General features: G+C 39.6%; 2 protein-coding genes across 5 annotated transcripts; one reads left to right on the top strand and one right to left on the bottom strand.

Annotated features, from left to right (window-relative positions):
* Positions 1-9,226: 9,226 nt before the first annotated feature.
* LOC133854457 (large ribosomal subunit protein bL19cy-like) lies at positions 9,227-14,956 on the bottom strand. Its single transcript, XM_062290677.1, has 5 exons — positions 14,799-14,956; positions 14,394-14,714; positions 13,593-13,679; positions 13,366-13,499; positions 9,227-9,472 (listed from the first exon to the last, which is right to left on the bottom strand). Exons 1-5 carry the CDS (start codon positions 14,820-14,822, stop codon positions 9,364-9,366), a joined length of 675 nt encoding a protein of 224 aa, XP_062146661.1. The 5' UTR covers positions 14,823-14,956; the 3' UTR covers positions 9,227-9,363.
* Positions 14,957-15,124: 168 nt separating this feature from the next.
* Positions 15,125-23,243, top strand: LOC133854456 (uncharacterized). 4 transcript variants are annotated; one of them, XM_062290674.1, is made up of 17 exons: positions 15,125-15,636; positions 15,723-15,784; positions 16,542-16,610; positions 16,711-17,058; positions 17,223-17,289; positions 17,394-17,456; positions 19,255-19,318; positions 19,413-19,506; positions 19,593-19,676; positions 19,760-19,849; positions 19,972-19,999; positions 20,345-20,848; positions 20,920-20,981; positions 21,239-21,348; positions 22,221-22,308; positions 22,387-22,691; positions 22,915-23,243. In XM_062290674.1, the coding sequence occupies exons 1-16, from the start codon at positions 15,198-15,200 to the stop codon at positions 22,678-22,680; spliced, it is 2,466 nt and encodes an 821-aa protein (XP_062146658.1). In that variant the 5' UTR covers positions 15,125-15,197; the 3' UTR covers positions 22,681-22,691; positions 22,915-23,243. The 4 variants fall into 4 exon arrangements, with proteins under 4 accessions (XP_062146658.1, XP_062146659.1, XP_062146660.1 ...); XM_062290675.1 differs by lacking the exon at positions 22,915-23,243 and having other exon boundaries at positions 15,726-15,784; positions 22,387-22,756; XM_062290676.1 differs by lacking the exon at positions 22,915-23,243 and having other exon boundaries at positions 16,548-16,610; positions 22,387-22,756.
* Positions 23,244-23,765: the final 522 nt, after the last annotated feature.

The following is a 23,765-nucleotide window of genomic DNA, read 5'->3' as shown; positions in this document are numbered from 1 at the left end:
TGGAGGAAATGTGTTTTTGACTCTTTTGCTTCTAAGAAGGTAGCCTTCCTAACTTAACTCGTTTGATTTGTTGTTGTTATCCTGTTGGTTTGCTTTTTATAGCATAAGCTTGTAGGCTTAATCCTCTAGAAAGTTTTATTGATCTTAATACTAGTTTATAGCTTTGGTTTGGCGTTTTGATGATTTTCAGATGTAGTTTTTCCTGTTGATTGTGTTGTTATAGCTTAGAACCGTGTTAGGAGTCTTGTTTAGACCTTAGAATCCGTTTAAAAGAGGGTTGGTTTGATTTTGGTTCGAAATCAAGTTTTTGACCATAACCGAACATTCGATCCTCGTGTCCTGAACATTCGTGGGTCAGGCATAAGACATATTTTGAGCTTGTTATGACCTATAACCAGTTTTAGCTCAGGATTAGGACTAATGATAAGTATTTTCTTAGATTACGAGTTTGTGGAGCCTCGTGAGGACTTTACAGAAGAGCCTTACAATACAAGTGTGTAAAAACTAACATGGATACTCATTATTATTATTCCCGCATAACATAATTATTTTGTGTACCAAACATACATGTTTATCATTTACATGAAATATACTTTTGATTAATGTAAACTCTATTTTATGAAAAATGAGTTATGAATTACTAGATAATTAGAATAATGAGTTCATAAAAACATGCATGTAAAATACGATAAATATTAAATTGCATCGTATGATATAGTACATTGGTATGTGTGGGATACAAGTCATGAGCTTACTATTATACAAGTTAACCCTATGGTCAATGAGATTTATAATTATGTTATAATGGGTCTTGAATCCAATGATTGTTTTGTGATTGGCGCACTATTTACAAATAGGGTCACGGCTATGGCTTTGCTAGTAGCGTGGGTCACCCAAGGTCAGACTCGGTCGGGCTGCTAGTATATGATGGTATGCGTACAATATCCATGGTACCGGTGTTGCATTATAGGTTCCTCGGAACAGCGCCAACCCTAACGGGAAGTGGTTAATATCCTAGGTAAACCATATGAAATTGAACTATGACATATATTATATCTATATTGCATCCATGACCATTTGTGAAATAAAGAATTATAATTGTGCATTTCTGCAAGTGGTTTATATTTTAACATCTGAGTTCACCATATAATAACATGTACATCATGCATATTATTGCTTACTAAGTCATAGACTTACATTTGTATCTTTTATACCTATGAAACAAGTGTTGTTTTATAGATAGTTATATAGATGACGATTCCTGAGACGCGTTTGATACTTTTAGAGAGTGCTCAATATCATCTTTAAAGAGCTAGATCTAGTGTGGTTGGCTGAGATGTGGAAAGGTGGTGGTAATACCCACTGTGACATAATCGAGATTATCTTTAGTGTATGCCTTGAGATTGATGTTATGTTATGACTCTTAGATCTAGTTATGAAATCTTGTATTATATTTTGAAGACTAGTCTTTTGACCGTAGTTTTGGATATGTGACTATTTATGTTATGATCCTTTAGTCTTGCTTTGTTTGTTCATATTGTGATTGTAGATTTTAATTGTTATCTTTATGTTATAAGTGGAAGTATTCCGCTACAGGCCATTTTTGGAGAGGATGAGATCTTTGTGGTCTATTTCTTATAGAATGAGATTGAGAGACAAACCATAGAGTTAACTACTAGTTAGTTAATTTCACTGGGCCGTTACATACCATCTTAAGCAACCACAGGTTGAACCCAGGACTGCTAATGGTTGTGCCACCTAAACCCGTGGCTAGACTAGCGGTGGGGCATCCCAAGGGCATTGCCTTGGGTATGTGCAACAAACCCTAGAGTTTTTGCACCCTTAGGGCTAAACCTTGTGGGGGTGCTATAACGGCCATAAAATTAATTAACTCTGTAACTAACTTGGAATGTTACTTTTTGTACCTCCACACTAGATAACTTGTAGTTAGTTGGAACTACTACTGTAACGCTCTAGTGAAATTAATTAACTAGTAATTAACTTTATTGTTCGTCTCCCAATCTCATTCCCACATGAATAAGACTCAAGGATCTCACACTCTCCAATGAGAGCTTGCAGCGGAAGACTTTTCACTTTCATCTACTATGTTTTGATGACTGGTCATTGATAGTAATACTTGGAGATTTTGTTGTCTACGTTATGATATTTTAGATTTGCTCTAGTTGTTTAAAAGTTTATGGGTTTAATTAGTAACCACCAAGTAGAAGGGTCGCCCCTCACCCACCAACTAATGGAGGGTGTGGATGGAGCAACATAAAGCGTGCATAGATCACTCCTTGTAACGACCCACTCCAACGATACAATATTGTCCGCTTTTGGCTCACTCGAATCAAATTTCATAGGAGGTCATCCATCTTGGTATTACTTTGACAAAAGCCTTAACTGCGAAGTTTTGATAGGTTTATGGTCATTATGACTTTAAAACATATTGTGTCAAGGAGAGTACGAATATACATATAAGCACATATTTTTTTTGATAAGTAATAAGTTGGTCTTATTAAAAGCGTAAGGCGCCCCTCAATACACCGGCAATATACAAGAGAACACACCTAGCTAGAAAGTGAAAAACGAACAAGAAATTCATCAAAGGTAAACGACAACGGTGACACAAAAGCCACCGTCCAAAGATACAACGTATGAAAAAAAGAAGCTAAAATTTTCTCCAAGGATCTCTCCAAGTCCTCAAAACACCTATCATTTCTTTCCTTCCAAACACACCAGAGAATGCATGTCGACACCATCTTCCAAATAACAGCACTCCTCGGCCTACCAACCGTCCACCAACACACAAACAAGTCAAGGACTCTCAGAGGCATAACCCAAGACAGACCAAAACGAGAAAAAATAGCACTCCACATAGCGTATGCAACATCGCAGTGAAGGAGAAGGTGATCTACTGATTCCCCGCTTCTCTTGCACATGCAACATCTATCCACCACAATGACATGCCTCTTCCTGAGGTTATCCCCCTTTAGGATCTTGCCTAGAACCGCAGACCACGCGAAAAAAGCTGCCTGCGGAGGAGCCTGAGTCCGTCATACACTCTTCCACGGAAAGTGACTTCTCACATCGCAAGCCAGAGAGCTAAAGAAAGACCCAACCTTGAACAAACCTTTTTTGGAAGGGATCCACCACAATTTGTCTTCACTACCTCTATTAAAACTGACCGAGTGCAATACCTGGAAAAACGCAGCAAAGGTATCCACTTCCCAATCATGCGCTTCTCTGAAAAAGCGCACGCTCCACTGATTGAAGCCACTCACAAGCTCCACATTATCCGCAACTGAAGCATCCTTCGCACGAGCAATTCCAAATAAAATAGGAAAAGCTTCCTTAAGAGTTGAGTTCCCACACCACAAATCATGCCAAAATTTTGTTCTAGCCCCACCTCCCACCTTAAATCTAGAGAATCCTACAAAATTCTTCCACCCTTTCCTGATGTTCTTCCATAACCCCACCCCAAAAGTACCTGTAGGCTCTAAGGAGCACCAACCTTCCCATAAACTTCCAAACTTGGAATCCACCGCTATTCTCCACCAAGCTTCCCTCTCAATCCCATAACGCCACAGCCATTTGCCTAATAGAGCCTTGTTAAACACCACCAGATTTCTAATACCCAACCCGCCTTCTGAAATTGGAGTGCACACTTTAGACCATTTCACCAAATGATACTTGAACTCATCACCAATTCCTCCCCAAAGGAAGTCTCGTTGTAGCTTCTCAATACGAGCACCTACACTTGCCGGGATAGGAAAAAGAGACAAAAAATACGTGGGCAAGTTGGAAAGAGTACTCTTGATGAGGGTAACTCTACCTCCCTTGGAAAGGTATAACCTTTTCCAGCTGGCCAACCGACGTTCAACCTTCTCAATAACACCATCCCAGATATGAATAGATTTGTAGGAAGCCCCCAACGGAAAGCCTAGATACTTCACCGGTAGATTAGCAACCCCACACCCTAGAATATCGGCAAGACCTTCCACTTGAACTACGTCTCCCACATGGATTAAAGCTGACTTGGCCAAATTAACCTTCAAGCCCGAAGCAGCTTCAAACAGAAGAAAGAGGCTTCTAAGATAACGCAACTGAGCATGGCGAGCATTGCAGAAAATCAAAGTATCATCTGCAAATAACAAGTGTGAGAATGAAACATTACCCACACTAAATCCTTCGAGTAAGCCCCCTCCTACCGCAACTGAAATCATTCGGCTCAATGCCTCCATCACAAAAACAAACAACAAGGGTGAGAGAGGATCCCCTTGTCTCAACCCATGAGAACTGCTAAAGAATCCATTAGGAGAGCCATTAACCATCACTGAGAATCTCACAGAGGATATACAATGTTTTATCCAATAGCACCATTTTTCCCCAAATCCACATCTCCTCAGTACAAACAAGAGAAAATCCCAATTAACATGATCATAAGCTTTTTCCAGATCTATTTTGCACATGACTCCAGGCTCTCCAGATCTTAATCTACTATCCAGACATTCATTAGCAATAAGTATTGGATCCAAAATTTGTCTCCCCTTGACAAAGGCGCTTTGAGATTTAGAAATAAACTTTTCCAAAACCATCTTAAGTCTATTTGCTAGAACTTTGGCAATAATTTTGTAAACACCACCCACAAGACTAATAGGTTGAAAGTCTTTTAAATCGTTAACACCTGGAATCTTCGGTATAAGAGAAATGAACGAAGTATTGAGGCTCTTTTCGAAAGAACCCCCGATAAAAAACTCCTGAAACACCTTTATAATGTCCCCCCTCAAAGCATCCCAACACTCTTTGAAGAAGGCCATAGAAAAGCCATCAGGACCTGGCGCCTTATCTCCTTCCATTGCTGAAACTACATTCCTGACCTCCTCCTCCTCAAAAGCTCTCTCCATCCAACTGGCCTCAGACTCTAGAATAGAATCAAAGGAGATACCATCAACCGAAGGCCTCCACCTGCACTGCTCCGTAAACAGCTTCTTATAGAATTTGACGATGTGCACACCGATTTCTGACTGATCAGAGGATAGAGAGTCTCCTATCACTAAGGAGTTCAAAGAATTGTACCTTCTATTGGAATTGGCTATAGAATGAAAGAATTTAGTGCACTTATCCCCTTCCTTTAACCACAGCATCCCAGATTTCTGCCTCCAACTCACCTCCTCCAAAAGAGAACACTTCTCTAGCTCCCTGACAGTCTCAGCCTTTCTCAAGATCTCCTCTTCCCCTAATGCCCTTCTTTCTTCAATAGCATCGAAAGCCTGAATACCTTCAGTCAGCTTCCTCTTGTTTTGCTCTATGTTGCCAAACACCTTATCGTTCCATTTCTTCAAATCCTGCTTCAAAGCCTTCAGCTTACACGCTAGAACAAAGCTAGACGAACCTTGGAACGAGTAAGAATCCCACCACTGTTTCACCAAACCCACGAACCCTTCTTCGTTGAGCCACATGATTTCAAACTTAAAAGGCCTTCTCCCTCTAGAAACATCGCCGCAATCCAGAAGTATCGGAAAATGATCCGAAATAAGGCGAGAAAGCCTCTTTTGCGAAATCAAAGGAAACCGGGCTTCCCAATCATGTGACACTAGGAAGCAGTCAATCCTTGACCACATGGTGAGCAATCGACCAAGTAGAGGTGCCTCCAGCTAGGGGGAGATCTACAAGTCTTTGGTCTGCAATAAAATCCGAAAACTCAATCATAGCCGAGCAAAGACGAACGTCACTAAATCTTTCACTCGGAAAGCGTGTAACATTGAAGTCTCCCCCTATACACCACGGCAGACTCCACCAACTACACAAACCAGCCAACTCATCCCAAAGACGTCTTCGATCGAACCCAGAATTCGGGCCATAAACCCCTGCAAAGGCCCATACAAAATTATCCGCAACGTTCTTGAAGGAGACTGCGAGAGTGAATTCCCCCACACACTTCTCGACCATCTCCACCACCCTTGTGTCCCACATAACAAGAATGCCCCCAGAGGCCCCACTGGAGTCTAAAGAACACCAGTCAAAATGGTTGCATCTCCATAAGCTGCGTAAAACACTGCGAGAGAGACTTTTAAGCTTAGTTTCTTGAAAACAAATAACATCCGCCTTCCAATCTCTGAGCAAGTTACTAATCCTAAGTCGTTTTCTCCTCTTGTTCAGCCCCCTCACATTCCAAGAAAGGATTCTTGGCTTCATAACACAACTTGGTCCCCCCTTGCCTTCCTATTCCTGCGTCTGGAAGAAGCGCCTCTAGCATCGTAATTGACTGCACTCTTCAGATTCTTGACCTCCCTCTTACCTTTCTCCACAATACTAGACCGCTCACCCATCGCTTCTGAACGTCGTTCCCCCTCAAGAAATGTTAAGAGTGCCAACAGTTGTAGCTTGTGACCTTCAAATGAAATTCCCACAATGGGATAAATTTCATTTGCACACTGAATAACCCAATCAGAATGCCTTGAAAAGCCCCCTGATGTTGGAGAATATGAATAAAGGGGAGGCAGCGTACCCAAATCAGCAGCACCTCCCACCTCCTCCGCTACAGCCAACGCTCCTGCCCCCTCTTCAGCAATACTCAATTCCTTCCTACTTCCAGCTCCTTCAAGACCCCGAGTATCCTCCTGAACCTCAGCCAATTTAGAGCATCCGGTACAGACTGCAAGCTGCCTTGGCTGGTTCACCTGAGGAGAGATCAGCGGCCTCTTCAACCCATGCTGCCAAGACACTAAAGAACGAACTCCAGCATCCGCAACGTCCAAGCCCAACGACCATGGCCTCGAAATTTTCACTCCTATTGCCGGAAAACGCATCATCGGCGCCCTCTGAATCCTCTCAGCCCCGAAATCGGTCAAAGTGGCCACCGAAAAATGCATCCCCGTCACCCTCTGACTCCTCTCAACCCCGAAGTCGGTCTGAGCTGCGACGTCCTCCGCCTCGACCACCGATTGGAACCGCTTAGCACAAACCGATGTCGTTAGCTTCTGACCACCGGAAAGGAGAAAAGCTTCAGAGCGGTTCCCCTCAGGCCCGCTCGCCGAGAAAGAGCTCCCTAACGGCCCGGATGACGTCGACGCTCCTAGGTCATCCGTCTTGCCTGTTTCCGAGCCATCCAACCAAAGGGCCGACCCACCACCGACTTGGCTCTCCGTAACAACGGCCTTTCCTTTGGTATCGGCCTTCTTCATCCACTTAGGCTTGGGCTTGGAGACGTCTTGACCAGCTTGTAATTTTCCTCCAGTAATGGGCTTGTGAGGCTTAGCCTGATCCCATCCCGTAAGCCCAATTTCAGCTGAGCCCAGCCTCTTCAAGCACTGGTCCACATCCTCTTTGAGCTTCAACAACGTCTCTTTCAGGTTTGAAATCACGATACTTTCACCGAAATGTGGGATAGTGTCAGTATCCACCCTACCCTTGACAGTTTGCTTGTGCCAGTGTGCATCTTTTCCGTTGGACACCCGTCCTACCATTGGACACCCTTCCTGCACAAAGACCGTTGGTCCATGCCTGGCTGTAAAACTCTTCACCGTAGGGTAGGAATTCTTCATCATCTTCTCCCTTCTGACCGTCGGAACTGGAGCTGGAGCTAGCGTATGAACAGATACTGGGTTCCTCTTCAAGACCTCTGCAAAGGACCTCCTTCCCCTCTCCACTTGAACCACAGGCCGAGCCTTCCCCATAGTAGCTCCTTTTCTGAAAAACTCGTGCACCCAACGAAGGGCCACGCCAAAGATATCCCATCCTTCACCTCTTCTTCCTTCTGGAACTAGAACCACCCCGCTTTTCCTTCGACCATCGTATTCCTCAACCAACAGGAAACTTCCGTGTCGATTGAAACATCGTTGAGCAATGATCCTTGGAAAACCAGGGCGACCTTGGTCCCAGAAGACCCGAGAGTCTTCCACCTCCACCAGTTCCTCAAAGATGCAAACCAACCACACAATCTCTTCTCTATCCAGCAGAATAGACCTCAGCTTTCCTCTGCAATTCTCGCATAATCTGGCCCCTGACTCGCCTCCTACTACCACCAATTCAAAAAACTTGGATTCCACCGCCCAACTTCTGGTGCACGCCATGATAAAACACACCTAAAACTAATAACTAGAGATCACAAGCACTTTCTACTACTCATCTTTTAAAATCATTCTTATACGCAAGCGATGTGGGACGTCACACTCCTCTTATACCCACGCCTTCTATACCTACATGGGTTGGTGTGTGAGGAATCTCTTGCTTTGGGAGGGGGGAAGAGAAAAGCCTACCCTCCTCTAAAAAATAATTATTGAAGTCCTACTTGTGTCCCTCCAAAAATAATGTGACTTTTAAAATCACAATTTGATCAAAATCTAATAATTTATCACAAATCAAATAGTGATTTTAAAAGTCACACTATTTTTAGAAGAACACAAGGGGTGGGGGGAGGGGGAAGAGAAAAGCCTACCCTCCTCCGAATAATTATAGAAGTTCCACTTGTGTACCTCAAAAAATGATGTGATTTTAAAATTACAATTCGATCAAAATTCAATAATTTATTACAATTCAAATTGTGATTTTAAAAGCCACATTATTTTTAAAGGAACAGAAGGGAGAGTTATAGCATTACTCTCCCTCTCCTTTTATTTTTCTCCCTCTTTTTAGTTTTCATTTTAGTTTCTTTTCAATTTCTATTTTTAATTTTTTTTATAATGTGTCATTTAAGGTTTCATTTCTATCCATGGTCTTACGCTACTTGTCATTATTTCCATTAAAAAACGCCAACAACAACAATTACATGGGAGCAATTTGATAACAAGATAATACCTTAAGAGGGTGATTTAGTCATTTTATACTATGAAAATGATTTGATAAAAAATTAAACCTCAGGACAGTATATTTCCCTAAAAATATCTACCTTCGAAGAGGATGAAGACAGGGTACATGAATGAAGAATAATTATTGTTTTATTTTTAAATGCAGATCTGTACATTGAACATGTTTAGTGTTTTTCCTTAAAAATACCTATATTGGAACAGCCTGAAGACATGGTACATGAATGAAGAGTAATTACATGTTTTTCTTTTTTCTGGCAACAATGTATTTTTGAATTTCAACGGTGCAGATTTAATTCTAAGTTTTTTACGAGAAGGATAGTGAAATTAAACCTAGACACCTGAAAAAACCAAAGCACATATTGTGTAGTTTTTTCATCTGTCCAGACAGTTGAAAAAAAATAAAAAAGACAAAAAAGGACGACAAGAATGGATATAATGTGACAACAGAAAAATTCATGGGCATTTAGTTTCTACAAGAGTTGCAAAATGTCAAAGTTTGAAGAAATTGCTGTGAAGGCCAAAACAAACAAAGAGCAGGTGCAATGGTATTACTTCATTTAAAAGTGGAGAGCCTGGGAAGCTTGTCTCTAAGATAGTACAACCTTGCCCTCCTGACCTTCCTATGCTTTATTACTTTAATCTCCTTGATATTCGGTGAATAACTGCAATAACAATATGTTAGCAACACACAAATCAGGCTGCATCCACTTATAAAACAAGAAACGTAATTATGAATTAAGAGTCATGAGAATGTTGATAAGATGACTCTCTTATGAGGATGAGAATAGGATGTGGGCATTCCTGTCATCTTAAAAGAAGGTAAAATTCTCAAGGCAAAAGGTAATATGGATTCTCATCTTTTTAGAATGGAATCCACATTCCCAACAAAAAAGGGTTGGGAGGGAACCAACACTTCCCTCGATATTCTAGATTCCCTTAAGTGCAACCAAACGAGACAATCTTACCCCATCCGAACGCCCAATTAATTCATATTCTTTAGAGTAATGTTATTTAATAGACTGTTGTATGATTGTCATACAATTGGAATGACGTAGAAGTAAAAATTAGCATTTTTTTTCTTTACAAGTGCTAATCCAATGACTGATTTTTCATTGCCACATCATCAAGTTATATGGTAGTCGTATAACAGTCTACTAGCATTATTATTATTATTATTATTTTTTATAAGTAATCAAGTATTATTGAAAGCGCAATGCGTCGTTAAGTACACCAAGAGTATACAAAAGGAAACATCTAACTAGGAAGAGAAAAACGAGCAAGAAAATCGACAAAACTAAGCAACAATGGGGACAGAAAAGCAACCGTCCAAAGCTACAGAGTATGAAAAAACAAAGTTAAAATATCCTCCATGGAACTCTCCACGTCTTCGAAACACCTAAGATTTATTTCATTCCACACACCAAAAAATGCATATTGACACCATCTTTCAAATCGCAGCACTCCTCGGCCTTCCTGAATTTTACCAATAGGCAAACAAGTCGATAACTCTTCTAGGCATAACCCAAGACAGACCAAATCGAGTGAATAGAGAATTTCACAAAGTGAAAGCCACATCGCAGTGAAGAAGAAGGTAATCCACTGATTCCCCATTTCTCTTGCATAAGCAACATCTGTCAACTACGACAACATACCTCTTATTGAGATTATCCACTATAAGGATCTTTGCCTAGGGCCGCTGACCACGAAAAAAAAAGCCGCCCTCGAAGGAGCCTGAGTCCGCCACACACTCTTTCAATAGAAGCGACCACCTTTCAAGCATGCCAGGGAGCTAAAGAAGGACTTGACCTTGAACAAGCCTCTCTTAAAAGAGATCCACCAAAGCCTATCTCCACGACCTCTGCTCACAATAGCTTAGTGCAACACTTGGAAGAAGGAAGCAAAGACATCCACTTCCTTATCATGCGCTTCTCTAACAAAGCTTATGTTCCACTGAGTAGAACCGCCAAAAATCTCCATATTATCCACAACTGAGGCATCCTTCATACAAGCAATACCAAAGAGAACAGGAAACACTACCTTTAGAACCGTATTTCCGCACCATAGATCATATCAAAATTTTGTCATAACCCCATCCCCCACCTCAAACCTAACAAACCCAGAGAAAGTGTCCCACCCTTTCCTAATGTTCTTCCACAATCCCACTCCAAATGCACCTAAAGGCTTAAGGGAGCACCACCCACCCCACAAACTGCCAAACTTGGAGTCCACCGCAACTCTCCACCAAACATCTCTCTCACTTTCAAACTGCCACAACCATTTACCTAACAGAGCGCAATTGAACATCATCAAGTTCTTGATACCAAGTCCTCCCTCTGAAATTGGGGTACAAACCTTAGACTAACTCATCAAGTGATATTTGAATTCTCCACCAATCACATCTTACAGAAAATCCCGTTGTAGCTTCTCAACGAGCAGCAACACTCACCGGGAGAGTTAATAAAGACAAGTAATACGTAGGTAAATTGGCGAGGGTGCTCTTAATAAGGGTGACTCTACCACTCTTAGAGAGGTATAACCTTTTCCAACTAGCCAATCGATGCCCTATCTTCTCGATTACACCGTCCCAAATATGAGTACACTTATAGGATGCCCCCAACGGAAGACCAAGATACTTCACTGGTAGGGCTGCGATACCACACCCTAGGATTTCGACTAACCTTTCCACTTGATCTACATTCCCCACAGGAATTATATTTGACTTACCCAAATTAACCTTCAAACCCGAAGTAGATTCAAATGGAAGAAAAAGACTCCGCAAATAACGCAGCTGAGGAGAGCGAGCACGATGGAAAATCAGAGTATCGTCAGCAAACAGAAGAAGAGAAAAATTAGCATTACCAACTTTGAAACCTCCCAATAAACCACCACTAACCGCTGCAGAAATAATACGGCTCAAAGCCTCCATCACAAAAACAATCAATAGAGGTGACAAGGGATCCCCTTGTCTCAGCCCATGGGAACTACTGAAAAAACCATTAGGGGAGCCATTGACTAGCACCGAAAACCACATAGAAGAAATACAATGAGCTATCCACAAATACCACTTCCCCCCAAAGACACAACTCCCCAGCATATACAAAAGAAAATCCCAATTTACATGACCGTATGCTTTCTCCAGATCCATTTTGCACATGACGCCTAGTTCCCTAGATCTTAATCTACTATCAAGGCATTCATTGGCAATAAGGATCAGATCTAAGATCTGTCTCCCCTTGATGAAGGCACTTTAAGATTTGGATATGACCTTCTCCAAAACCGACCTCAATCTATTTGCTAATACTTTAGCAATAATCTTGTAAATTCCTCCCACAAGACTAATAGGCCGGAAGTCTTTGAGGGAGTTAGCGCTTAACCAAGATACACATTATTCCCCAAGGAGCTCGCACTATAGTGTGCAAATATAAAGTTTTGCAGCAAAATAACAATCTATTAAAGCTTTGATCACAATTTATCTTGCAAAATAGATAACATTGCACTTGTAGGGAATGTCATAAATCTTAAACCTATCCTAAGTTTCCAAACATTAGCTATGGATACTTGAAGGAAGCAACAATATATGCTTCTCAAATACTTCCGTTCAAGGACCCAATACTTCATAAACATATCTATAATTATATGTCACCATTTTACGTAAAAAATAGACATATAGTACCAGGTGAAAAACATAAGGGACTGACATTTTTTGGCTATAAATCAAGAACGATTGCAGCATCATACTAATACACCGCATATCTATGGAATATACAACAGTTAAATGGCAAACAAAAATATTTCTTTATCAGCCTATCCCTGCCTTTTTAAATGTTATTTTTTAATACATATCCATATCACACCATACCCATATCCCATATGTGTCCATGCTTTCCAAGCCCAGCAGGCTGTCCTACATCAGCAACTGATATTTGTACCATACCAGCATGATATAGGCTAGAAAATGAGAGCCTATAATTTTCTTTCCTACATGGTTATGTAACCTAGTTATACTTCCTTTTTTCTTTGGGATAAGGGCATCTTAGGATTGCATTTTTGGCTTCATTTTCAATATATAAAGCCAACTGGTGTATTTAAATGCTACATAGAATATAACTGTTTCAAGTTTCAAATTTTAGAAGGTATTGCAAATCCTACCAGAACTTGTAACATTTTGGGTGGATATACAAATTCAAAAGTCATCCTAATATTAGAACTCAATCACTATACATCATTATCATTAATGCCTTATTCTATGTTTTATTAGTGATACACATATTCTTATTTCTCCTCTTCTCAAGAAAATACAATCACTCATGGCTATTATTACTATTGTAGATTGAATTTCTCAATCGTGGGCATCTATTTTTTTTGTAATAAGTGGGTTTCTCCAGGTTAAGCTTTTCAGATTCCAGTCACAACAAATACAGGAAATCATGTACAAAACAGCTAGTTAATTAGGCCAAGTTATATGACCATAGGCATACCACGAATTTAATCCGCTAGACAAATCAAGCAAAAAGCCTCTCTGAACTTTAACAAGTGACAAAATAGATGTACTTACAGAGGGAAAACAATCTCAACACCTACGCCAGCGATAATTCTCCGAATTCGAAATGTTGTGTGTATACCAGCATTTTGTCTTGATATAACAATACCTTTGTAGACAGACAACCTACGCCTATTTTCAGGAACCTCCTGGAAGCGAATTAAAATTAATAAAAATAGGAAAAAATAATTTAATAAACAGTCAAACAGAAATAAAAACAAAATAATTAGAAATACATTTACCAATTTAAGTTCCACAATATCTCCAGTTCTAATATCTGGAACTGGCCTCTGCTTCTCGGACGCCTCAACTGCCCTCTTATTCAATATCTTCACAAACAAAAGCATGATTTCTATTATTTCATCTATATCCCATTCGTAATGAAATAAATAAAGCGAGAAAAACAGAGAAAGAAACCAAACTTTTGCGTGCAGAAGTGGCTTCCAAGTGTTCATTAATCGTAATGGTCACATGGCTACATCCCCACTATTTAGGTTGCTCACATTGCACTTATCAGTAATCACTTGGGTGAGATTTCTCCATTAATGGAATATTGGAGGAATTCTGTAGTCTATATTATATATACATCTCACTTGAGTTGAACCTTTTCCCTTATGTGAGTACAAGTCTTTCTGGATCCCCACATGAACATCAATTTGTTCGAAATCTTGGGGCCCATTTTGGTTCTGTTTTCTGAAAATAATTTTCTAGTCGTAGAGTTGCAAAAAGACATGTTTGAGAGAATGTTTCAGAATTCCCTTTTCTCAAAACAATCCATTTTCGGAGTTCCTGTTTCCTCTTCTTCAAACATGAAACAACCAAAACAGCATTTTTCTTCAAATCCTTCTGTTAAGAAAAGAAAATGGAAACTGTTTTCCGTTAAGGTTCCGTTAAGTATACACTTTCTTTTCTTTTCTTTTTTCTTTTTTTTAAAAAAGTAAATGGAAGGTTGAATTCGCATTTTCTTTTCTTCTCCTGCGTTTTCTCAAGAACCAAACAGATATTTAGAGAGAGAGAGAGAGAGAGAGCTTTCAATGAATTACCCCCATTACATCTCCGAGCTTAACCCGAGCCTTCCATGGCAACTTGGCTACCTCAGACTTAACTTCAGCCTCCGTCTCGTCAACATTCTCAACCACCTCTGCTTCCGCATCCGCTTCTTCTTCAGCCTCAGGATTTGATTCTGCTCTGACAACAAAGCTTCGTTTGGCTGGCGCAGAGATAATGGGACTCAAATTCCACCCATTTGAGCTCCATGAAACCCTAGAGGAACCGGACGAGGAGGGACGGCGAGAAATGCATGTCGAACACACCAGCTTCTTGGGGGGAAATTCACGAGGGTTTCTTGGGGTGATTATCAGAGCCTACATAACCAAAAGCGTAAACTTCATTCAAAGCGTTTTCGAATAAACAAAACTGAGAATACAAGAGAGAGAGAGAGAGAGAACCTGAGGAAGAACTTTGGAGCCCATGAATTGGAGAAATGAGAAAAATGGCAGAGAATTATGGAGTTGAGGTCATGGGGATTCTGGTCTCGCGCTTTGTGGGTTTGGGCCTCAGGAGAGGACGACAACAACGCCTTATCTGGTTCTATCCATCCCACACGTGCTCGAAACAAAGAAATCCATAAGGACTCTCTCGTAATATCACCAACATCAAAAGCACAATACCGTCATTTCCCCAGTCTCTCAAATTCTCAGTTGTCAGATGGAAAAAAAAAAATGGCGGGAACTTCGCACGTGCCAATTCTCAAACCCTACTCGTGCCACATTCCCGCCTCCCTGTCTCAAAGTCTCCCTACCCACACTCTCCAAATCCACTACCAAATATCTCAGATCTGGAGTTCCATGGAGACTGGCCTCGTCGACTCGGACCTTAGCCTAACCACCGCCGCCGCCTCCGCCGCCGAGTCAGAAAAGGCGTGGCACCTTCTCGCCCTACTCCTCTCGCTTGGCCGCACGGCTCCCCCCGCCGAGCTCGCTTCCCGGTGCGCCCTGTTCCACGCCTCGCCCGACTTCGTCCAGTCCCTCTGCTCCGTCCCTGGCTCGCTGCTCCTCTTGACCTGCGATTTCCACGTCACCCTCTCTCCGCTGGCCCTAATCGCTCTCGCAGAGTTCGTGTCGAATTCGAATTTGAGATCCGCCTTCATTCCGCGGATTGGGAATAGGCTGTGGAATGATATCGAATTCCTGAAAGTGTACTCTAGGAAGCGCAAGCCGAGTGCGTCTTTGATTTCTGAGCTTGAGCCGGTGCCCAAAAGGAGAGCCATTTTCGATTCCGGAGCTGGTAACTAGGACATCGTTTTGTTTTCTTTCTGAAATTATTTCGGTGACTCAATTTGTTTCATTGTTATTTCTGGTGATCGTTTACAGCAGAAGAACAGAGGAAATCGTGGTTATGTTCACGGGAACCGATTCAAAATGTTTGTCCAAAGGTACTCGTGAATTGAATTTATTTGATTTTTTTTCGTTATGTTGAATAACTTCAATTGCATCTAGTTGAAGTTGTTTACTTTTCTATATCTTTTTGCTGTTACTGATTTAAAAAATTTGGTCTATTATGTGAAATTCAAGGGGATAGTTTTGGTGTCATTTGAATATTCATAAGCCAAGTCAATGTTTAAAGTCGATGAGTAATACTTTAGTTCTTGGGGCACAAGATATGAAACTTCTCTTTCATCCTGATTCTACACGTCTTTAAAATGAAGCCCCATTACCTTCCTCATTATCGTAGTTTTCATCAAATTGTTTTGTTCTCCCCTGTTATTTTATGTTTTCTGTGAAACAACATTTTGTCATGTTAAAATCACTACTAATCTCAAAAGCTTAAGCCAATAAAAAATAGTTAATTTAATTATTTAATTTATGTTCTAACAACTCTACATGTGTGGGCGTAAACTCTCTCTTAATAAGTGAGCCTTAACACATGAAATATTTAATTGTAATGGGAGGTGAATGGCAGAGATAAGGTTTTAACTTAGGACTTTTGGTTCTGATACCATCTTAAATCACCACTTATCTCAAAAGTTTAAGCCGATAAGAAATAGTTAATTTAATTATTTAATTTATATTCCAACATGTCGAAGTTTTTTTTTCTTCATATTATGTCATAAACATATTTGTTCCATTTAATCATGTACAACCTAGCAAATCACTCTTCCAGACAGCTTTTGAATCATATCAGTTATGCAGGTACAGTCTCATGTGACTGACGATATAAGCAGGAGCATAAATATGCAGCCAAGTGACATGTCAATAATGGTAAGTTGATGCTCAAACCCCACCTTCCCCCCCCCCGCTCCCCATGTTTGCCAAATCCATTGCTGGTCAATTAACTTGTAAACTGAATGACATCAAACAGGTAGAAGGCAACATTAGTACAAACATACTTCTGCAAAGGAAGGCGAACAAGCCGATAATGGCATGTGAGCCTGATTCAGGACCGGCTCTTCCAAATACCATTTTGGATAATCCGGTTGTGTGCAAAGATGCTAAAATAAATGAGAGAGAATTTGGAAGTACAATGAATTTCAATGCGACATGTTGCCCAGAAGATGCTAAATATAGGAAAACTGTTTTCGCTCCCAAAGAGAAGCGGCCGTGTAAAAGGGATCGGGCATCAATCAGCATGGTGCAGAAATTACAGCGTAACCATGACAACAGGCACATTAAGGAAAAAAGGGGAAGCTCTACTTCTGTTTTTCCCAAGGTAAGCTGCAATCTGGAATATCTGTATCTTATATAGTACTTGGTGGCACCAACTTCTGTGTCCTACTGTGTGGATCTTAACTCGGTTAATTTTGTGACCTATTGGGAAAAATATGAGCTTAATCACTGAGTGTTAGTTGTTTAATAGCTATAGTTACTTTGTAGGATCAACAGGAACCAAAAGTACTTCCAAGCTTCGAATTATATAGTGTAGAAGAAGAAGAAGGTTCAGGTATCAAAGCTTTGATTACCTCCTGGTATCTCGACCACATCTCTGGTGCCGATTTTTTGTTATGTGGGTTTTTTTTATTGTTTTTGTCTAAACCAAACTTGCAGGTGGTTATGGCACTGTTTACAGGGCACGGAGAAAAAGTGATGGAATTACAGTTGCAATTAAATGTAAGATGACATTATATGATCTCTGAATCTGTTTAGGTAGACTTTTATTTGACTTCTTTTTACTTTACTTTCTTAAATGTAAACTAATTAGTAATACTGTAACCTACTGGGGCTTAAACTGCCATTCCAAGAGAAACAAAGAAAGGGTTTAGACCGTCTTATCAATAAAAAGAATACCTGGAACTTGTAAATTGGCCATTTGCCATGCTGTAAAATTGCAAATCAAGCCTTTTATGCTATTTATCCAAGATAAGCTTCCCATGTAGAGACGTTATTAGGATCCACCTGATTGCCAAAATTTTCCCGAAAACAAGAAATGGCAAAAGAAAGAAAAAAGGGGGTGGAGGGTTATTAGGATCCTTTTGTTTCCATGTATAAAAAATTTTGGGATCTTTGATTGTTGTTTTTCATTTTATTTTATTTTCTTTTCTAGTTTCCTGGGAAGCAAGGCTATGTTTAGTTGATTTAGTGACCGATGTAGTCAAGCTAGAGTGATCAAGTCATCCTAGTGCCTGGGCAGTTGAATAGTAAGGGTATGGATTGCATATGCTATTATGGTGCACAGAAAGCATATTGACATATTCTTTTGTATTCTTATAAAAACCATTTGGGTTTTTTGCTGATTTCGTCCCCTCATACATTAGCTTTCATGACATAATCACCCTAAACCCTAGTACCCCTTAGGCTGCCGCTTCCTTTGGAAGATTGTTTGGCAGACTAAGGTCCCCTTGAGGGTGGCCTTTTTCGCTTGGTCGGCGGCTCTAAGTAAGATTCTTATCATGGATAACTTCAGAAAGCGACATGTCATTCTGATGGACAGATGCTCCATGTATAAGAGGAACGGGGAGTTCGTAGACCATCTTCTTCTCCAATGTGATATGGCTTATGCCATTTGGGTTGCATTTTTCAGTCGTTTTAGTTTGTCTTGAGTTATGCCTATATGTGTAGTCAACCTGTATGCTTGTTGGTGGATTACTGGCAGTATGCAGAGTGCAATTGCGTGGAAGATAGTGCCTATATGCTTTTTATGATGTTTATAGAAAAAAAATGAATGACAGAAGTCTTGAGGACCGTGACAGGATTTTGGAAGAGATTAAGTCATTTTTCTTCAAAACTTTGTATCTTTAGACAACTGCTTATGTTTTTCTTTGTCAATTAGTTATAGTAATTTCCTTGTCCTTTTTACTCCTAATTAGGTGCCTCTTGTATATTTCCTGTGTAGTTAAGGGTGTCTTTGCACTTTTAATGATAATTATCGATTACTTAGGGCTTTTGCACGGACATTAAAGAATGGCAAATACTTTTGTTGGACATGATATGACCTGGATTTAGTTATGGGAGATGTATCACACACCAACTGCTCATAGTTGTTCCTAACAGTGATGCCCAACAATTGAAATGATGAAGAAAATCCCTTCAAATATGCTCTTAAATTTACTCTACTTTTAAATTAGTTCTATACAAGTGAGGTACCATACTGGGCATCCAAAGTTACATATGTACTTCATTTTGGCGAAGTTTTGAACTTAAAACGATTATTAAATCTTTAGCCATATTTCTGTGTCCAAACATTTGTAGACTAAAAGAGTTTGATGCCTAGACACGTACTTGCAGCTAACAGTCATAAGCCCGAGTCTATGTAGTGTAGCCAATGGCATCAAAAAGATGCCACCAATGTCTGTCTTCTGGAGGACTAGTTGGGTACTAGAAATACGAGACACTTGTAGAAAGAAAACGAAAATTATTAGAAGTACGAGACAATTCCTTGATCTCATGTTGTATTTCAATTGCTTTGCAGGCCCTCATGCTAATGCTCATAGGCACCATGTTAGCAATGAACTGAAGATGCTGGAGCGGTTTGGGTAAGGATTTCATGGAAGTTCATTTAAATGAAATGCATTGGGTTTTGAACTCAACAAGATGTGATTACTATGAAAGTGGATTCTTTTAATTCAGGGGTAAAGACTTTGTTATAAAATATGAAGGCTGTATCAAGAACGGAAATTCTGATTGCTTTGTTCTAGAGCATGTTGAGCATGATAGGCCTGAGGTAATCGTTGGATAGCTCTCATTTCTTCTTTTCCTTTTTTTCTTTTGTTTGTTTGTGTTTGATATTGACTTTGTCTTAACTTTCAGGTGTTAAAAAAAGAAATAGATGTGTTTCAGCTCCGGTGGTATGGCTATTGCATGTTTAGAGCCCTAGCGAGTCTCCATAAGCAGGTGAATATAGTTTCCGTGTATGTTATATGTGGATTCATTTAATTTTCGGACAATCAGGGGCTCTTTTGTTTCAAAATTTGCAGGGAATAGTTCACAGAGACGTTAAACCTGGCAATTTCCTTTTCTCTCGTAAGGCTAATAAAGGTTATCTTATTGATTTTAACCTTGCCATGGTTAGTTACTCTTGTCTAGTTATTTTAGTGTTCTATAGTTTGTTTTCACTGATATTTTCCATTATTTTTCAATGGATTTTAATCTGCTGGTCAATATGGTGTTTCTTTAATTTGTTTGACAGGATTTGCATCAGAAGTATGGAAACACTAGTAAGCTTTGGTTCCTCTCTAGTTTGCATTTGAATCTACTATTGGCATGGATTTAATGTAATGAACACTGGACTCTGTGTGCCTCCAATTTTTTGTGCTAATTCTAATTAATTGGTAGAATTTAATAATATAGAAAAAAAAAAAAAAAAAAAAAAAAAAAGAAGAGAGAAATTAAGTTGACGATTGCTTTCTAAACTGTCTCCCAACCCTTCTTAATGCAAGACTTTATACCAAAAAAAGGAAGTATCTGCTAGTTGTAGTAATTCTATTCCCTGATACTTCGTGGTCATACTTTCACATTATTAAAGAATTAAATTTGATACTCTCATCTTTATACTTTTACAGGCAAGTCAAGGATGGGGTATGATAACATGAGTCATGTTATGGTTCCCAAATCAAAATCTATATCTCCAACCGCTAAAACTTCGCATGCAGTCTACCGTGAGACAACAAAGGGTTCCAAGTCAACTTTAGATCCCAAGAACCTGAAGAAAAAGGCTTTGAGGCAAGCAAAGGTTTATAATGACTTGGTTAGTTTGAATGGAATCAAAAGTCAAGGTGCAGATGGCTCAGGCATAACCTCAGCCAAGGATGTGACAAGCAACAGGACTCCTTCAACAGAAAGGCGGAGGGAACCTATTCCACGCCATGGCAGGAAGGAGCTCATCAGCCTGTTGCAGGACGCAATGAGGAGTCCAAATTATGAAGCATCAAGTGTTCCAGCTCCAATGAGAAAGAGAGTTGCTGCCTCTCCTAGACAAGTGGATAGCAAGCTTTTCTATATTACTCCTATGCCCCTGAATTCAACTGTCATTGATGTTGGCGGTGCTGGCTCAATGAAGAAAAAAGGTGTGTAGTAATTGGGACACTTTGGACTGAAATAAATATTCTTCAATTGATCCTTTTTCATTTGTTATTAGGGGATGGAAAGCACAAGAGAGAAGGTCCTTGTGTTGGAACCAAAGGCTTCCGGGCTCCTGAGGTGAACAAATATTATCAACCTTAATGACTGATTAAGTAAATCTATATATTTTCAAATTAGCACTATCCTGACACTCCCTCGGAAATGTTGCAGCATCATACTGCCTGGACTTATAATTAAGATGCTAGTAGAGAGAGCTGCAAGTTCATGTATCATTTAGAATTGTTCCTAGTTGCTCAACTATAACCTCGCTGGTTTTGCTTGATTTTTGTTTCAAATAGGAAAGCTGGAGCTCATGTTTTGGGTGATTAATGCAGGTCTTGTTCAGATCTCCACATCAAGGCCCCAAGGTTGATATCTGGTCTGCTGGGGTTACCTTACTATACCTGATGATTGGAAGAACATCTTTTTTGGGTGATCCTGAACAGTAAGAATCATTGACTCCGTTTGTTGATGCTTTTTAAAAGGTGTTTTTTGCTATTTGTTTGAAAAAAGTGTTTTGATGTAATATAAATGATGTAGGACAGCTTAATAGAATAAATAAAACAAGAATTTAAGAGAAAGAAGACACAGAAATAGAGGGGAATAAGCTTGGGAGAGAAAGGAAGAAAAAAGCCAAGAGAGAGAGAAAATAGGGAGAAGACAATAGCGGTGCACGCTCAATTTATCATTCATCATCAATTGCCTATTATAATGAACATTATGCTTAAATAGACTCAGAGACTAAACCTTAACTCTAATCCTAACCCTAATATGACTAAGGGGCACATGCTCAATTTTTCATTCATCATCAATTGGCTATTACAAGTGAACATTATACTTAAATAGACCGATAAACCATAACTCTAATCCTAACCCTAATATGACTAAGAGCCAAGCCCATTATTGGATTACACATCAATTAAATTAACTAATATGACTAACTTGGGCCAAGCCTATAATTAAATAAAAATAAAACTAATACTTTAAATAAACTAAAGGTTCAATTTATTCTGCATCAATAAAGGTAAAAGTAGTTTTGAGTTTGTTAATATTTTTGTTTTAAAAAGAGCAAACACAAGGGAGAAGGAAAAACTATTATTAGACGACGTCATTACTTCCAAGTGTTTACTCTATGACGTTGTCGTGAAAATCACCATTGAAGGAAAAAACAAATAAAAGTACATGTAGCATTTAATGATGATTTTCACTGCTACATCAAAGAGTGAGCACTTAAGAGTACTGTTAACATTTTTCTTTTCCAAACTCTTTTTGTACACTTGAGTTTTTCATCTTCATAGTCTATTTGGTCATTGCCAGGAACATAAAGGATATAGCAAAGTTGAGGGGCAGTGAAGATTTATGGGAAGTCGCGAAGCTACACAACCGTGAAACCTCATTGCCAATGGTAGTCATCATATTCATAATTGCAATCTGTTTATAAATTAGAGATACACTTGTACTGAGGAATATCATTTTGTGACAGGATCTCTATGATACACAATATTTTCCATCTATAAAGCTGCAAGATTGGTGTGAAACAAACACAAAGAGACCAGAATTTCTTGAGGTAATCCCAAGATCGCTTTTTGATCTTGTGGACAAGTGTTTAACAGTGAATCCTAGATCGAGGATCAGTGCAGAGGAAGCTCTGAACCACGAGTTCTTTGCTCCATTCCATGAAGGCTCGAGAAAGAAGAGGCTGGAATGTGGAACTGGCCATTCTTTACATGGACAATGCAGCATCAAACCCGTGCAGATTTCTGGAGACCAAGGTTGATCAACTTTGCGGTGGGTCTTTTTTTAAACCTAGATGTTTATTACCTCTTGGCTCTTAGCTATATGATAGCAATTTCTCTTGTTTCAAGCATATAGCGTGTATGAAAATTTACAAATATTTTTTAAATTTTCCTTCAATCATATTAACTTATAAAAATAATTCTTTATTGAATACATAAAAATATTAATATAAAATAAGTAGAAAAAATTAACCTAATAATTTGAGTTATAACAGTGGTCTAGCAGAGGCTCGTCGATGGTTCAATAATCGTCTGGGGGCGATCGACGATTGCTCAACGGTGATTCGATGGTGGTCCGTGTGTGGATCAGTGGTGGTCCAACGTTGCCTTGGGGTGGTCGGTGTTGGTCTGGTGGTGGGTTGGCATTGATTCGAGAGTGCTTCGATGATAGTCTGGTGGTGGCCGATGGTGGACCAAGAGTGGCTCGTGCTAGTCTAAGGATGGTTCGATTATGCCAATATGGTCTAGCAGTGGTTTAAAGGTGACTCAATGGTGGTCTAGGTCCTCTAGAATAGCTTGGTGGTAGTCCGACGGTTTGAAAAGAAGAAATTCAAACTCAAAAAATGGTTTACAAAATTTAGAAATGGAAACCATTTTTCGAAACTGAAGAAGCTTTTTTAGTTAAATTGAAAAGATTTTTTTGTTTAATTATTATTTTCGATTGCACCAAAAGAAGATAATTGAAAAAGGTAGAACTTAGTAAAAGAAACAGGAAATTGTAATTGGCTCTATTTCATTAATTAATTCCTTTAAAGTCTTAAATCAAAGAACACAAAGCCTTGAACTATTGCAGCATCTTAATATGATAAGTTTTCTGCATTCCTACATAGTAGGTGAAATTTGAAAACGTGTCCTCATATTAGAGGTGAGATCACCTTTTTCTTTTTTGTCTTTTTCTCTCTGGGTCTGGCTTTGGCTTTGAGCGTGGGGCTAGCCCAGATGCACCTTTTGGAGGGGGGATGGGGACCGAAGCTTAAAAGCTACCAATAATTGTTATTTTTTCAATATTTTTGGGTGGACTAAGTTATAAAGAAATGATTTTGTACAATTCTTGATAATTTTTGTA

This window comes from Alnus glutinosa, chromosome 13 (genome assembly GCF_958979055.1).
Source record: "Alnus glutinosa chromosome 13, dhAlnGlut1.1, whole genome shotgun sequence".
Lineage (NCBI taxonomy): Eukaryota > Viridiplantae > Streptophyta > Magnoliopsida > Fagales > Betulaceae > Alnus > Alnus glutinosa.
Note: the sequence above shows the minus strand (reverse complement) of the source record. Positions and strands in the feature narration are given on the sequence as shown.

What these genes read in the sequence shown, in the direction of transcription:
- LOC133854457 (XM_062290677.1), bottom strand. Translation starts at nt 14,822, where the DNA reads ATGGGCTCCAAAGTTCTTCCTCAG. An exon ending in GCTCCAAAGTTCTTCCTCAG is followed by an intron (nt 14,715 to 14,798) that starts GTTCTCTCTCTC and finishes TTGGTTATGTAG; the next exon opens with GCTCTGATAATCACCCCAAG. An exon ending in ATATTGTGGAACTTAAATTG is followed by an intron (nt 13,500 to 13,592) that starts GTAAATGTATTT and finishes ATTCGCTTCCAG; the next exon opens with GAGGTTCCTGAAAATAGGCG.
- LOC133854456 (XM_062290674.1), top strand. Translation starts at nt 15,198, where the DNA reads ATGGAGACTGGCCTCGTCGACTCGGACCTTAGCCTAACCACCGCCGCC. An exon ending in TTGAGCATGATAGGCCTGAG is followed by an intron (nt 19,507 to 19,592) that starts GTAATCGTTGGA and finishes CTTAACTTTCAG; the next exon opens with GTGTTAAAAAAAGAAATAGA. An exon ending in TGGCTCAATGAAGAAAAAAG is followed by an intron (nt 20,849 to 20,919) that starts GTGTGTAGTAAT and finishes ATTTGTTATTAG; the next exon opens with GGGATGGAAAGCACAAGAGA.